The 17,500-nt window shown below is 46.6% G+C and overlaps 1 protein-coding gene across 1 annotated transcript in view; it reads left to right on the forward strand.

Moving 5' to 3' along the window:
• Positions 1 to 17,500, forward strand: part of phlpp2 (PH domain and leucine rich repeat protein phosphatase 2) — a 104,012-nt gene that overhangs the window by 3,368 nt on the left and 83,144 nt on the right. The window contains exons 2-3 of the mRNA XM_063188572.1: positions 681 to 970; positions 12,478 to 12,611. Of these exons, the coding sequence (XP_063044642.1) occupies positions 681 to 970; positions 12,478 to 12,611 (424 nt within the window). The remainder of the gene's footprint in view (positions 1 to 680; positions 971 to 12,477; positions 12,612 to 17,500) is intronic.

Below are 17,500 nucleotides of genomic sequence, written 5' to 3' on the forward strand. Positions count from 1 at the left end.
TAGCCATGCAGTAGTTGCCCCATAATGCAGTTGAGTTTTTTGTCAATGGGCCCTCCATACTCACTCGGGCTCTCCATATCTGTTCCCACTAGAGATGCACCGGATCCGGGTTTTTCACAGGATCCGGATCCGGTTCCAGAATCCAGGATCCGGTAGCCGAGGCTTTTCAGTCAAAATAGTTTGAGCCAACGTGATAAAAAGGGTCCACATGTGTGAGTAGGCTATGTGTCTCAACCCTTTCGTAGGATCCGGTATCCGGTTCCGGATCCGGCAGGATCTTAAGCAGTGGATCCGGTATCCGGCAGGATCCTAAAAATCAGGATCCGGTGCATCTCTAGTTCCCCCCACCAGTACTATGTGTACATACAATGCACTTAGTCGTAGCCTGGTATTGCCAGAGAACCTAGTCACAGCAATGTGAATTTAAAAGACCTGGACCTGATGGGGGAGTAACACTGGATCTTACAAACGTATATCCTCCATTCAACAACAATACTTACTCTAGATCCCCATGTCTGTCCCCCCCCCAGGGTGCTACACACACTCAGCTCTTGACTACCATGTCCTGAACAGAACTGACGCTAACACTAGACATATCCTCCATTCAACAACAGTACTTACTCTGGTTCCTAATATCTGTCCCCCCTCCTTCCCTCCCTCCCTCCCTCCCCTTCACCCAGCGCAACATGAAGAGGAACGGGAGCCGGGGCTGCGTCACCAGGAAGAACCGCTTCGGCTCGCGGGAGAGGGACTGGCTGAAGGGGGACCCCCAGCGGGGCTGCGTGTGCCTGTACGGGGCCACCGAGCCACCGCAGCTGCCCGCCCCTTCCGCACCCGCCCAGGCCAACGCCACGCCCCAGCCGGACCTGAAGCTGGTGCTGTGCTCCACTAGCACCACGGTGGAGGAGCTGTGTGCCCAGCGGGACTGCCAGCAGGGGCTGTACCTGCAGCTGCACGGAGACCTGCTCAGGTAAAGACCACTACACAGTCTCACCCCAAGTAGTCAATTTTTGACGTCTGTGGTATTCCTTCCACGTCACATTTTGACTATGTCCTCAAAAGCGCCCCCTTGGGGCAGCATAACGTCATTGAGGTTAGGTTTCGGAATAGTTTTAGGGTTAGGCCACATAGTCAAAATGTAACGTGGAAGGAATACCCAAGACGTCAAAAATTGCCGTCTGGTCCAAGGTAGTCAGAAATTGACTACTTGGGGTGAGACTGCGTTGAAAGTAGGGGTGGTACGGTTCACAAAATTCACGGTTCGGTTCATATCACGGTGTCAAGGTCACGGTTTTCGGTTCTCTACGGTTCTTTTTTTTTAGTTCATGATAAATAGTGCACTGGCTAATAGAATCGGACTTATCACTAAATATCCTACATATGGTCTGTATAGGCTTATAATGTGAAAATGGTGTGATTTCAATTGTGTCATCCTCTGATTTGGTCTTATACGCTAATGTTTTAATCAGAGAGACTGGATAAGATACTCCTAGAATCTGTTCTAGATCTGTCTAGAATATGTTTTACATATTTTTCTGGGCAGTACATGAATTGCGGTTTGCGATGGATTGCATGGTTCGGTTCGGTATGTGTGTGAATTTTACGGTTTCGGTTTTCGGTGTGGTTTGTGCCATCCCTAGTTGAAAGACCAACACACGGTCATAACACTGCAATCACACACCAGTAATACATTAGTAACTGTGTGCGTATATTACTGTTCATACAAATATGCCGCTCAATACGCTTCAACAGATTGATGGAAAGTAAAGGGTTGACAGATTTTAAGACATGACCAGTAGCGAGGAGGAGGAAAATACAAGATTGAGTCTGTGACTTTGGGCAGTCACACTGGGCTTCTGGCTCTCTGTCCATCTCTGTCATTTGTCTGTCTGTCTGTTTGTCTGTCTGTCTGTCTGTCTGTCTGTCTGTCTGTCTGTCTCTCTCTCTCTCTCTCTCTCTCTCTCTCTCTCTCTCTCTCTCTCTCTCTCTCTCTCTCTCTCTCTCGCTGACTATCATGTTCCTTATCTCTATCTCTGTGGCAGTCATGGGTAAGCAATTAGGGTGTCAGACCTGCAGCCCAAGGTTTGCCTGTTCGATTCCCAACCTGCCAGGTTGGACAAGGAAGTAATTAACCAGTGCTCGCCAGTCCTCCTCCATGACTGAGGTACCGTGAGCACACTGCTGCCTTGAGGTGCAGTTTGGCGGTTCCCCTGGCAGAGATAAGGCATAAATGCAATTTTGTTGTGTGCAGTGTCACAATGACAATGGGAGGCCTTTCCCAGGTGGGCTTTCATCCCTCCCTATCTCTAGCTTTACATCTATCTTTTCTCTGTTTCTCCCGATCTCTCCTCCACTCTCCTTCCCTGTGTCACAAAAGTGCGCACACATATCACACACACACACACACACACACACACACACACACACACACACACACACACACACACACACACACACACACACACACACACACACACACACACACACACAAGAAGTTGACTCTTTTTTGTGTATAAACTTCTTATCTTGTTATATGAAATGAACCTGGAAAATCAGCATGGAGCTTCAACACAGGGAGAGGGTAATCGACTGTTGCCCAGGGTGTCAACAGACCTTCAGCCAAATCTGAACAGAATCACAGTCAGCACTGCCTACAGTGTAAAGCAGAAGAGTCGTGATAGCACTTTGTTTTTTTCCCAAAGTCATGTTGGATAAAAGCGTGATTTTTTTTGGTGTATTTTTGGACTATGTGAGACAACAAATAGGCCATTTGGGCTAATTTTGGAGTGACCAGTCAGCTAGCTCCCTTTTCCATGACACTTACAGGGTGGGTCTCACTCTCGTACGAGACGTGATGTTTTTTCCAGACAGTGCACAATCCCCCCCCCCCTCTCTATCTGTGCCCCACCCCAATGCACTGTAAATTCTGTAGTGTTCATTCAACACCCAGAAAGTAGGACCAACACCATAAGTCAAAGTGTTACATTTGACAGTCTTGGTATTGAGTTTTACTGTGTGTGCTTGGTTGGGAGTAGCTGTGATGAGCCTCTAGCTGTGCCTGAGGTGGGCTGAACTGCAGGACGAGGTGGTGTGGAGGAGTGGCATGGGGTGCCCAGGCCACTGGTCTGTCCCCCTGTCTTATTTTGGCCACCCCTGCCCAAGCGTGGTTGGTTGGGCGTAATGGGGCCAGCTGTGATAAGGTCTGAGGCTGAGGCTGAGGCTGAGGCATCCTGACCTGCAGGGTGATGTGGCGTGGAGTGACATGGGGTGGCGAATGGGTGAGTCAAGTCAAGTCAAGTCAGCGTTTACTGTCAGTTTCTTAATATACCAAGGTCATACTAGGACATCGAAATTAGGTTTCTCTCTCTGTACCATGCCAGGACATAGACATACTCAAGACTGACATTTAAAGACATGTCATGAAAGTGCAAGACAGGACAAGTAACAGGGATGAATCAATAGCAGTAAAGTGATGAAGCAATAAATAACTGAGCATTTAACTGATTAGTAACCGTAATTGACCAGTGATGAACCACTAACAATAAAGTGATGAAGTAAGAAATAAGAACTTAACTTATAATATTGAACATTTAACGTAGTATAGGAAGAGGGGGCATGCTGCGCCACTGCTCTGTCCATCCCACTGTCTGTCTGTCTGCCAGTCTGCCATGATGTGTGTGACAGTGGTCACCAGAATAAACCAGAGCTGCACCCGAGAATGTCACTTAGAAAAGCTATAATCTAGTTACACCCACTCTCACTCTTTTTCTGTTACTCTCTCCCTCCTTCCTTGTTGCGCTCTTTCTCTGTCTCTCTCTCTCTCTCTCGATCTGTCTGTGTCACTCTATTTCTTGTGCACTCTCCCTGCCTATATCTATCGTTCTTTCCCTCTCGGTCCCGTTCCTGCACCTTCTCCCCCATCTCTCTCTCCCTCCCTCTTCCTCTTTCCCTCCCTTTTTCTTTTTCTGGTCGCTTTTTCGCTGGTGCTCAGGAAGTGCTTTCTCACTGGCCGTTAGGACTATTTTTGGGGCGGGATGCTTTTGTTCAGTACACTGTGAGATGCATTAAATAGGTCACTCGTGCCAAAATGTCGGGGGGGGGGGGGGGGGGTGAAAAAACGAAACAGGATCCCCAATGAGCGTCCAGCTTGACTCTGCTTGTCAATCTGATTACAAAAAGAAAACCCCCCCTCACCTCACTCAACTGGATGCATGTGTAGTGCATGCGTGTAGTACCTCAATCTCCCGCCTTGACTGGCCCTCTCCCTCCATACACAAGCTCCTATTTCCATAATCACTTGTGTTTAGAAAGTCTCCGATAGCGTTGCAGTTGATGAAGTTGAAGGATACTTGACTGTGTGTGTACTGTACTCTGGGGGTGTTGAGTTGCGATATCTATAGGGTCCCCTTCTCATATACAGTCATGCGAGCCAAACATTTTTCATCTGACTGGCCGCTGTTGCTGAAAAGGGAAATGTTGGTGTGGGGCCCTTGTCTGGCGGCCATGTTTGTTTTCAAGTGCATGATCGTTATTCTGCTGCAAACATGTCAGCAGGCCTGTCAGAAATGTCGTGGAAATGTTGTGCCTCTTCTTGTGGGCTTTTATTACTCCGCTGTTTCTGAAGGAACTGAAGGAGGCTCAACTTGCGGACATGAACACAGTTGCATGCTTCCTCTGTGGCTGCCTCTGTCTTGGAAATGTTCATGTGACGTATAATATCACGTATGGACAGTCATGGGCATAAATTGGGCATGGGCAATTTTTGTTGTTGTGCACTCGCTGTGTGTTGCGATGTGCTGTGTCAAAATGACAATGGGACTTTCCCAGTGGTCTGAAAGGTACAGCAGGCCAAATACACAACGTTTTTGCTGTTCTGACTGCTGTTCTGACTGCACATGTGTGTGTAGGCACATGCATGTGTAGGCATGTGCGCTTGCATGGCTGTCTCTGTGCCTAGTACTTACAGTGTAGGAGCAGTGGGGGAGAGAAATTGGTATGTGAGGCCAGCAGAGAGAATAATGCACACAGCAAAAGACAGGGGCCTGTGAGGGGGCAAGCGGACTCACAGACAGACAGACAGACAGACAGACACACAGACATGCAAGACAGCAGGCAGGCAGACAGACAGACATGCAAGATAGCAGACAGACAGACAGACAGACAGGCGTGCAAGACGACAGACAGACAGACAGACATGCAAGACGACAGACAGACAGACAGACATGCAAGACAGCTGACAGACATACAGACAGAGAGATATGCAGGGTAATACAACAGATGGGCAGATAGTTTAACCAGAGGAGAAAGCCAATGTGAGAGACAGACTACTGCCTTATGCTGGAAGCCTGTGGCATTAAAGCAGCAACCACAGCTAATAGCACTTGCATGAATAAATAACTTGGAACTCAGAGATTATTAAACTGTATTGATGTTGATGCAGGAGCTATGCCTTTGTATTCTCAACATGTAGCGTAAGAATGAACAGGATCAGGTTGTGTGAGGACAATTTGATTATTACTTTTCTATTGCTATCGCGATAGTGTAAACTCAGGGTATTGATCCCAGGATGTCAGTGGTATGTTGATACCTCAAATTGTCACTACCTAATACATAGGTTTCTTGTATACAAACATTACTGTGTGCACTGCACGCACACCTGGGGATCCCTCTGCTACCTCTGATTGGTTGGATACTGCTGTCACTCAAAAAATGCGCTCACATCATTGCACACGTCATCAAACGGGACAGTTTCTTTTAGGTTGTTTACAGATATTGACAGCGGAGTGAAGTCAGACTGAGTCATATTCTACAGGAAAACATAGTCATTTGGATGTGTAGTGGCACTGTCATGAGAAGTCTCTACGTCTAGAAATCAGATGACCATGACTCAAAACATGGAGATCAGCTACTCATGGAAGTCACCTGTGTTAGAGGGAATAAATTGACTTGACTTCCCTTCTGATATCTGTCATTGACATTTTTGCTCGTGGTGTATGATGTGAGCAGTGGAGTAATATACAAAAAAATATTCTCACGAATTCAGCCTCACCTGATTAGTATGCATATTCAACACTGGTGGATCATCGACTGAGTGAAGTCTCCGAGTTAAAACTTGGCAGGGTGTTTAGTTTCTAAACCTGTGATTGATAAGTCGAGTGGTATATTCAATTAACACCTTCTGCTGATCTCTGTATTTAATACCTCTGATGTGATCTGTGTTTCTGTGTGATCTGAGTGTTTCTCAGCGGGGGGCTCTACAGCGTTGGGGAGCCCCATGGTGGCGTTGAGGAGGGTACTGCTGTAATGGGCCAGTGCTGAGTTGCCACTGAAACCTGTTTTGGTCTCTGGTGTGAGTTGTGCAGTATGGTGGTGCCACTCAAGGTGGACCCTCCAGAGTTGCATCTGGCTATTTTAGATGCGTCCACGCATCCCTATATGAGGCTTTGTCCGTCCGTTGGTCCGTCCGCCGTGACGAATTTTCCCAATCATTGAAAACTGCTTCAAAATGATAATAAAATGTTTGGACGCGTCGTTGTCCGCCTGTCGGACTTCTTGCAGTATGTTCTGCTACTTAGGCCTCCAAAGCAAAGGGCTAAAGGGAATTTGTCCCTTTGAACAGAAGAATGAGAAATGCGCCACTTTTTATAGCAATGTAATGTACAATTTGTATAAACTCCACATATACTTGTGTGAATCGTTTTGCAAGCTCCATGGTACTGGTATTTCATTTTTTGTATGTGGTGTGCTTGGTAGTGTCAGTGAGGATGAGGCTTCCAGACGGTGTCAGCTTCCTGCAATGTTGTTGCTGAGGCCTGGAGGCTGAGGAGGAGGCTGACTGAGGGAAGGTGTCCCTGAGCGGGAGCCCCGAGTCATGCTCTACCCTCCCCTCCCCTCCCCTCCCCTCCCCTCCCCTCCTCTCCTCTCCCCTCCTCTCCTGCTTTCCCCCTCTCTCCCCTTGCTCCACTCTGCCCTTGCAGAGGACTGACAGACAGCACTGCTGAAATGGCTGAAATCACATTAGAGACTTCAGGAAGTGCTCCAGCCCCCAGGCCCCAGAGAGAGAGAGAGAGAGAGAGAGAGAGAGAGAGAGAGAGAGAGAGAGAGAGAGAGAGAGAGAGAGAGAGAGAGAGAGAGAGAGAGAGAGTGAGAGAGAGAGAGAGAGAGAGAGAGAGAGAGAGAGAGAGAGAGATGTTTTGAGCTGGCTTGAACTTCAAGAGAGCAGCTGGTATCTTGTGTGTGTGTGTGTGTGTGTGTGTGTGTGTGTGTGTGTGTGTGTGTGTGTGTGTGTGTGTGTGTGTGTGTGTGTGTGTGTGTGTGTGTGTGTGTGTGAGAGTGTGATGTGCGTGCATGCGTACAGCGTGCATGTGTGTCTTTGTGTGTGTGTTTGTGTGTGTGCACGAGCACACGCTTGTGTGTTTGTGTATGAATTGTGTTTCTGTGTCATTGAGCTGTATTAGTCGGCATCTGCGTGTGTGGGTGTGTTTGTGCATGTGGGTGTATGTATGTGGCTTCAGTGTGTGCGTGTGTGTGTCTTTGTCTGTTCATGCACCTGTCTCAACACGAGTGTGTGTGTATGTGTGTGTATGTGTGTATGTGGGTTTGTGTATCTGTGTGTGTGAGTGTGTGTGCATGTGTTGACTTGTCTTGAGCAGAGCATGTATACAAGTATGTGTGTGTGTGTGTGTGTGTGCATGCATTTGTGTGTGCATTATGTAAATGTCTGTAATGGGCAGGAGTAGATTAACAATTAAGAAGACCTCAAAGCACGTCTCTATATGACTCGGGCCAGCTGTTGATAATATACCTGTAGTTTTGGGGGTACCCAGTTTTTCATAACCTGGCATTTTGTGACATAAAACCCCAGTGTAGGTATATCAGCCCTTAATAAGTGTATAAAAATGAGCATACATGTTATGTGAGTAAATCAGAATTCTGAAGCAGTTGCTCAATAAAGTCCGCCTAGCGTTGAAGAATTTGATACATTGGAGTCTTGTTTCATTGCATTACATCATTTTCGATATAGAGTGTAAGACTCTGCCCTTTTTATCAGCACTTTGTGGAAAAACATTTCAATACCATTGCAATGTTTCAACAGGTAACAGTATATGTTGGTACCACAATCTGATCACAGTATTACAGATCTTGCAGCATTTTGAAAATCCTCCAGTATGTTATATCAAAGAAAGAGTTTTTGAAAAATACTGTCCAAAAGCCTAGTAGTGGCTGTGTGCACAGAGGGCATCCCTGGCTGGCAGAGATATGGTCTAGGTCTGGAACAGAGAGCACATTGGCCACTACTGTGCACTGACTGAAATTCATCAGCGAGAGAGAGAGAGAGAGAAAGAGAGAGAGTGAGAGAGCGAGCATGCAAGAGCGAGAATGAAAGAAAGAGAGATAGAATAGAGCACATTGGCTTCTACTGCGCGCTAAACTAAACTGTGTATCAGAGAGAGAGAAAGAGAGAATGAAAGAGAGAGAGAGTAGAGCACATGCGACTACGACTGCGTGCTAAGCTAAACTGTGTATCAGGGCATCTGAGAGGCGCGCTAGTGTGTTGGTGGGGGGCTGTCTGGCTGTCTGGGGCCCTACTGAGAACTGAGGGTCACGTACTGCTTCACATCAGCCCTACCACACACACACTGAGAGACACAGAGAGATAGAGACACACGCGCACACGCCTATCAAACGCACACACACAACAACTTTCAGGGGGCGCACAGGCACGCACGCGCGCACACACACACATACGCAGTCCACCACAGTCTCCCGATGTCTCTTCAGGCCCCCATTCACCTTCCACTTGCCCCCTTCTTCGGCCTCCCAACAACCCAACACACACGCACACACATATACACACACACATACACACACACACACACACAAATACACACACACACATACACACACGCACACTGTGTGAGGAGGAGTCAGGAGAAGCTGTTAAGAGGATTATGCAGGCGAGAGAGTTGATGATTTAATCAGGTGAGGGAGGCGGCGCCGGCATTCTGACGGCCTCACTCAGGCTCATGAGGCTGGACACGTCAGAAGTGTGCGTGCGCGGCCCTACCGTGGCTGATATGGTAGCGCACACGTTTACCACTCGTGCCGACCCGGGTTCGATTCCCAGTCCAGGTCCTTTGCCAGTCCTTCCCCATCTTTCTCTCCCAGCTCACTTCCTGTCTCTCCTCCACTATCCTGTCTCACAAAAACCAATAAAGGCTGAAAAGCCCCCCAAAAAATACTTTGAAAAAAACAAAAACAAAAAAAAGTGTGCGTGCGCGTGTGTGTGTGTGTGTGTGTGTGTGTGTGTGTGTGTGTGCGTGCGTGCGTGTGTGTAGAACGCTTGAGCGAGCACATGTGTGAGTCTGCTTGCGTGTGCGCATGGACATTTCTGTTTGAGAAATGCTTGACCAAAAGAATTTGTGTGTGTGTATGTGAGCGTTTGTGTGTGTGTGTGTGTGTGTGTGTGTGTGTGTGTGTGTGTGTGTGTGTGTGTGTGTGTGTGTGTGTGTGTGTGTGTGTGTGTGTGTGTGTGTGTGTGTGTGTGTGTGTGTGTGTGTGTGTGTGTGTGTGTGTGTGTGTGTGTGCCTCAGTGTCTGTATCTCAGTATGTGGCCTGCTGTATCATCAAATCTTGCTCCTCCAGCAGGATATCTCTAGTCTTCTCTCTTCTTTCCGCTCATCTCTCCTCTTATCGTGTAGTCATGTGGGGAGCTTTTAATGTATGCAGACAGCAACAACAAACTTACAACAAACTAACTTTGGTCTCTGCTGAGAAGCCTGGAGACGGAATGCTGACCTGCCAACTCCATGATGTGGGCCGATCCTCACATAGTATATGCAATATATTGCTTCCAGACAGTCACCCTGTTAACCTGAGAGTGTAGTGATGCTGTGTGTAGCCTGCACAGTTGGGGCAAGTCTACTGTCATATTCGGTTATGTTATGGCCTCTCATGCAGTGTATATTAGGGTATATAATGAAAAAATAACAGAAGTTTTTGGCATTTTTAATAATGATTTTACACACATTTATCCTTAGGCTATACCGTTACCTCATGCTGATGCTGTGTGTAGGCTACAAGGTAGGCCTACAATTGGGCAAGTATATTAGCTTTTTCGATGTCACTTAAAGGGGTATGCCACTATTTTGGGGCTTAATACAGTTAAAATCGTTGGCCAGGGTTTATAAAGGTGGTAAAGTGTCTTATTTATCATGTGAAAGTCAATGAATCCGTGTAGCATGCTACAATGCTACACGGATCCATTGACTTTCACTAGCTTAGCGACATATTCCCTCTTTTAACTTGTCTTAAAGCAAGACAACGCTTAATATGAAAAATAAGACACTTTACCACCTTTATAAACCCCGGCCAACGATTTTAACTGTAGTAAGCCCCAAAATAGTGGCATACCCCTTGTATGCCCCATTACCCCATGTTATGGTCTCATTTGTAGTACAGCTACTGTACATTGTAACATACAAATTTGTAATAAAAGTTATAAGTTGCATATATTTATTTTGCACACTCACCTTGCTAACCGTATGCTACTGGTGTACGTTGCCTTCCACAGTTAGGCATGTTATTATGGAAGAAAAACAGATACCTTACCTGTCTTGTTCTGTTATATGCTAATCTATAGCTCTCTTGTAGTGTCTTCATGATAGCATACAATAGTTAATGAAGGTTATAATAGCCTGTAATATTGTGTACTTCCACAGTACTATTTATTAGCCTAATGGCTCATAACATGTAATAGGCTAATGGTGTGCTAGTCTTTCACTTCCAGTAAGGGCACAAAATTAAACTACCAAATTTTCCCTTGACACCACGCGCTAAAGACCTCAGTCACTGTGTCCACTACTGCCCTAAACGCCGGTGCCCTGAAACTAATGCGCCATATGAGACACAACATATGTGTTAGCATTAGGCTTATGTGTTATTACGTACATGTTGTTATGATTAGATACACTCTATAAGGATTTGTTAAACGGACTGTTTTGAAATGTATTTCTGTTTTTCGTCATTTAAAGAAGATTCATGGAGATTTGTCTGTTTTGAAATGTATGTTTGTTTGTGTCATTTTAAGGCGATTCATAGAGATTTGGGGTACTTTAGGTCCCCCCTCTGAACAAATAAGTGGATTTGGTGGACGCTCGCGACTAAGCCACTCCTGCTGTGATTTGTGTTTTGGGTCAAAACGTCTGAAAATGAAAAAACAGCTTTTGGAGCCAGATGTCAACCAGTTGTAGCACCAGAATGCATCAGTTAGCGAGCTAGCGTAGTGGCCATGCTTCCATCCGAGCTTAATGTACTGTTTGGTTTAGCTTTAGCGGCTTGTAGATGCTCAGCACAGTGGTTTCAGATGTAAACATCCTCGATGTTTATGTGTTTATGTGTGTAAGTAAATTGTGTGTGTGTGTGTGTGTGTGTGTGTGTGTGTGTGTGTGTGTGTGTGTGTGTGTGTGTGTGTGTGTGTGTGTGTGAGAGAGAGAGAGAGAGAGAGAGAGAGAGAGAGAGAGAGTGAGAGAGAGAGAGAGAGAGAGAGAGAGAGAGAGAGAGAGAGAGAGAGAGAGAGAGAGAGAGAGTGAGAGAGTTTTTTTACTGTACATATACCGCAGGTGAACATATGAAATTGTGCATGAATGTGTATCTGCATATATGTGTGGGTGTGTATGTTTATGTGTTTGTTTGTAAGTGTGATGTATGTGGGTTGCATTAATGCATGCCACCCCACAGCTGGGCGCTGTGTGTAAAGCCCATTGGGAAACTCCAACTCCCATTGTCATTGTGACACAGCACTCCACAGCACACAAGTGAACACTGCACACTGCACACAACGAAATTGCATTTATGCCTCACCCGTGCAAGGGGGCAGCCCTCAGTGGCGCCCCATGGGGAGCAGTGCGGTGGGACAGTACCATGCTCAGGGTACCTCAGTCATGGAGGAGGATGGGGGAGAGCACTGGTTGATTACTCCCCCCACCAACCTGGCGGGTCGGGAGTCGAACCGGCAACCTCTGGGATGCAAGTCTGACACCCTAACCGCTCACCCATGACTGCCCTGTACTGTGCCATGTACTGTATATATATGTGTGTGGTCATCTCTGTGTATCAGTACATCATCATTACACATCATCTGATCACCGTTACCCCTTTGGCTGTGTGTGGCTGTGTAAGAGACTGGACGGAAGCAATGTGTTACTCACCTTTGTGTGTATGTTTGTGTATTTCAGCACCTCTGATTATCACATGTGCATCACATGTGTGTGTGTGTGTGTGTCTGTCTGTCTGTCTGTCTGTCTGTCTGTTTGTCTGAGTGTGTACATGTGTGTTAGGTCATCTTTGCGTATAAGTATATTTGGGCATCATCATGACCTCTGTGCTGGTATGTGTGTGTTTAGGAGGCTGGACCCCGCTGCGTATAAGTATATTTGGGCATCATCATGACCTCTGTGCTGGTATGTGTGTGTTTAGGAGGCTGGACCCCGCTGAGCGTCCGCTGCAGATGGTGTATGACTACCTGTCGGCCATGGGCTACGAGGACGCCCTGCGCATCCAGAGGGAGGCCGCCCACTCAGACCTCAGCTGCATGATACGCTTCCACAGCGGTGAGTTAAGGGCCCACACACAGGACATCTCCCAACCTCCTCTTCTCCTCTTCTTCTCTTCTCCTCTACCTTGCTTATTTGCTATGCTTGTTTTCAGGCAGCCATGGCCTAATTCACAGGGAGTTGGTATGTTTTGAAGGTTGCCGGTTCGAATCCCGTCCTAGGCTGCATGATCAGCTTCTATTGACCCTTCCCAGCCACATGCCTTTCGTAAAGCCACTGCCATGTTGGACATGAAGTGGTGGGCGATTTGAATCTATTTGAATTGGTTTGAATGATTTTAATGGTTTGGTTTGAATGCCAGTAACAAGAAACGACAAAAAAAGCAAAAGAAAACGAGATGCAGAAAACTGCAGACGCCCGCCCTTTTCTGCTATACCCTGCCTATGTCCTGCCTATGTCTGCTTTGAGACAGTTGTCGTCTGATGGTTAGAAGGGTTGGTCTTGTGATTAGCAGGTTGCTGGTTCGAATCCCATCCCAGTCTGGTATGCTTACACAGTGGTGAGTCACAGCCTACGTGCCCACCCTCCTCTTCTCCTCTGCCTTTTGCAACGGATTATCAGATGGGAAAAGTTGTCACATTGTCGCATTTTTACAGGTGCCTTATACCGTGCAGATTGCATAGACTTGTGTGCGTAGCTCACTTGGCAGGGACGGATTATGACTCCATGGGCCAAAGCCTGTACAGTAATCTGTAGGGATGCACCAATACCGATACTAGTATCGGTATCGGCACCCGATACTGCTCATTATACTCGTACTCGTACTCGTCAAGCCCTTGCCGATACCAGGAACGATACTGCTATTACACAAAGCAATGCAAAAGGGCCACCTCATACATTTACTAACATTTGAATCTACATGGAAATGGACAATAAAAATATCACAGGTGGAAAAAAACAAGGCCATGCATTTATTTTCATTGTATTTTGCTGGTAAAAGGTATCGGTATCAGTACTCGGTATCGGCAAGTACACACATTAATGTACTCGTACTTGTATCGGTTTTCAAAAAAGTGCTATCGGTGCATCCCTAGTAATCTGTCCTTGTAACTTTGTAGTACCGTACGTCTGTGTTCCATATGAGCGGTCATGAGGTCCAGACGGGGTCTGGACTGAACAGACCTTGAATTTCACTTGCTCAATTCCTCACCAAATCCAGCCATGCACTGCCCACTGTTACCTGACAACAAATGCACCGCTACCTAGCAACAGTAGTGCGACGCAAGCTAGAATACACAAGTTTGACTGCTGCTGCATCTCGCGGTCTGCGTGATACTAAACCAGAGAGGAAGAGGACGTAAATATTTCGCTAAACTTTTTATGCTCATTGATGTGATATACTTTTAAATAACGCACTTATTAGTGACGTTCCACCGAACGGATTTCTAATACAGCAACATCTGTGAGGACGAAATGAGGTCACTCTCGCTGCCTGCAAACCTCATGTTGACCAAACTATGCATTGTGGTTTCAGTCCCAATAAAGTGCTTCCCATTTTCCATATTTTCATCCCAATGCTTTGTTTTTCCAAGCGAATGCACGCAAAACAGTTTCGTAATTTCGTAATTTCATGAAATGTAGCGCATGTGTATAAATAAATGACAATACAGCCGACTTGGCTTGACCCAGTTGAAGTTGATATCGTACTTCACATCGAAGTCGGGTATATTTATCATCAACTCTTCACTTCACACATAGTTTGGGTCAGTTAATATAGCCTAATTTAATTAACATCATCCGTTCACAATTGGGTTGTTTTCCCGGATAGACTTCACTGTAGCTCTGGCTGAAACAGCGAGCTGAGTGTGGGTAAATGGTGATGAACACCAGCTAAATTTTGGCTAACAAATCAATGGATAACTGGAATTAGGACAGCTGGGTGGCTGTCCTAAAGTTAGGACCAATTATTTAGGATTTTTCGAAGTTAGGATGCTTCTGTAATACCCCTTTCTTAACTTAAGATAGGATGCGCAAAACAACTTAGGAAACGCTGTTCTGTAATGCGCTTTTCCTAAATTCGGTCCTAAAGTGCCGTTGCCGCGGTAACTAGACAGATAAGATAAGATTCTGAAGATAGGAAGTTTCTGTAATACGCCCCATGGCTTCTCCTGTCCTGTCCCCTTGGCTATTCCCCAACCCACCCGTCCGGCTTAAATTAGCCTTCTATTCACCCCGCCTCCCTCACTAAGCCGGCCCACCCTAAGCCGGCCCACCCTAAGTCGGCTCACTCCAAGCCCCTCTGCCCCACTACCCCATCATCTCACTGCCCCATTTTGGATTGTCAATTTGTGGTGCAGTTCTTGACAGCATTGTTGATAATAACTAAGTTAGCAACCTGTTTGATTGTGATGCAGTTTACCATTGACAATCTACCTACTGAGAAGATGCTAACTGGTTAGCAATGATTTGTTTCAAGAAACGGGATCCTTGGCAGTTTGGCGTTGTGATTTGGCTCTTGGTGACCGGTCCGGGCCCGGGCCCGGTCCAAGGGCTTTGTCATGCTGGATCCGGGCCCAGAGCCGGTTCTGTGTCCTTGGCCCTGGCCACTGCTGTCAGTCCAGAACCCTTGCAGCAATATTTCTCCGCCAGAGTTGGAGGCCAGGCCAGGGAGGAGGGTGATGGAGATGGTGGCGTTGGGGTTGAGGTGGGTTGGGGTTGTAGGTTTCCAGGGGTGGTAGCCTGGTATTATTTACCCTAGCCGAGTGTTCTGACCTTTCACAGTAGGACTTTCAGAGACTTTCATAGAGCAATATTTATTTTTCATATTCTGGGTCTTTGAAATGGTAGATGTGTGTGTGTGTGTGTGTGTGTGTGTGTGTGTGTGTGTGTGTGTGTGTGTGTGTGTGTGTGTGTGTGTGTGTGTGTGTGTGTGTGTGTGTGTGTGTGTGTGTGTGTGTGTGTGTGTGTGTGTGTATGTGTGTGTGTGCTGTATGTCTGTGTGGATGTGTATGTGCATGCCTATCTACAGTATGTGTCTGTAAGTGTGCGTGTTTACACCAGGTCTCTGGTGCTGTCTAACATTTCAAGGGCTTTGATATAGTCCAGTACTGGCTGAAGTGAGCGTGTCTCTGCAACACCTAGGCTATGCTGTAGGATAGCGGCTGGCTGCTGTGAACAAGCGTGTGGAATGGCGAGAGAGAGAGAGAGAGAGAGAGAGAGAGAGAGAGAGAGAGAGAGAGAGAGAGAGAGAGAGAGAAGAGAGAGAGAAGAGAGAGAGAGAGAGGGGAGAGAGAGAGAGAGAGAGAGAGAGAGAGAGAGAGACTCCTGGCCTCGATTCCTTCACTCAGCTCAAGTTCCTGGAAGGAGGTGCACCCATCTCCGAGTGTGTGTGTCTGTGTCTGCTGTGTGTGTGTGCGTGTGTGTGCGTCTGTCTGTCTGTCTGTCTGTCTGTCTGTCTGTCTGTCTGTCTGTCTGTCTGTGTGTGTGTGTGTGTGTGTGTGTGTGTGTGTGTGTGTGTGTGTGTGTGTGTGTGTGTGTGTGTGTGTGTGTGTGTGTGTGTGTGTGTGTGTCAGCTGCATGTGAGGTGTGTGCCTTTCCCTGATGGTACTTGGATCTGTCTACCGGCTGAGGAGAGAGGAGGAGGAGAGAGAGGCTCCTTTTTTCGTTCTGTTTTCTTCATCTTAGCAACACACACGCCGACTCACCTCTATCTTTTCTTCTTAGAAAATAGATTAATCCCTTACTGTGCTGCTTCTGTTGCTAGGCATTCATTGGCTAATTTGTAGACACGTTAGGGGAAACTCTTTCCATGTCAGCATTCTTCTCTCCTTTTCTCTCTTACCTGTGGTGTTAACAGGCAGGTTTTTTGTACAATACAAGTAGAGGACTGCGGGTGTTTTTTTGCCCACTGTTTGTGTGCCTTGTTGCTGTCAGACACAGAGCAAGACAGACAGGAGGCCTGGCAAACAGACAGACAGAAAGACATTGATTGAGTGATAAAGAAAATGTAGAGGAAACATGAAAACACACCGGTAAGGCATACCAAAGGAAGGTGATGCTGTGTGTGTGTGTGTGTGTGTGTGTGTGTGTGTGTGTGTGTGTGTGTGTGTGTGTGTGTGTGTGTGTGTGTGTGTGTGTGTGTGTGTGTGTGTGTGTGTGTGTGTGTGTGTGTGTGTGTGTGTGTGCATGGCTGTGTGTCTGTGTCTGTGCATCTGTGGCAGGTTGCAGAGGCAGATTACTAGGGCTGTAACGATATTGTATCGAACCGAGAAATCGTGATACACAGAGTCACGATACTGTATCGTGATACAAGGAGGCAGTATCGTGATACACCCTGTCAAAGTTTTATTACCCATTTGTCCAGAAAACAGCCTTATGATTTGATGTGATAGTGTTTCCAAACTTCAATGGAGATACATTTCAGAAATCGTGATGTGTATCGAACTGTAGGTCAAAAATCGCGATACGAACCGAATCATGGGTTGAGTGTATCGTTACAACCCTACAGATTACGGAGACCAAGACATAGACTCAGACATACAGAGGCAAGGAGCTAGAGATAAAATGAGAGAGACAGAGATATAGATTGAGTGAGTTGGAGATTCTACTTTGACACTGAGTGAGTGGGTAATGCAGGGTTGGAAGGAGTGTTAGGTTCAAATACAGTTGGTTAGTGTTTCCTTAATGGGGTCACGGAGGGACTGCAGGGGTGGGGACTAATGGACAGAAAGGACCGTCTGTTTGCATAAAATCTCGTGATTTCCATTAATTTAGCAAAGCTATGTTTTTGTATCTGGAAAATGGGAGGTGGGGGGGTCGCATAATTATTCTTAGCTCCAAAAGAGGGTCCCAGCTGAAGCAGGTTGGGAACCACTGCGGTAGGCCTACAGTACATGTATCGGTAACACTTTATAATAATGTTCCTTAGTAAAGACGCAGTAAATAAT

This window comes from Engraulis encrasicolus, chromosome 22 (assembly GCF_034702125.1).
Source record: "Engraulis encrasicolus isolate BLACKSEA-1 chromosome 22, IST_EnEncr_1.0, whole genome shotgun sequence".
Lineage (NCBI taxonomy): Eukaryota > Metazoa > Chordata > Actinopteri > Clupeiformes > Engraulidae > Engraulis > Engraulis encrasicolus.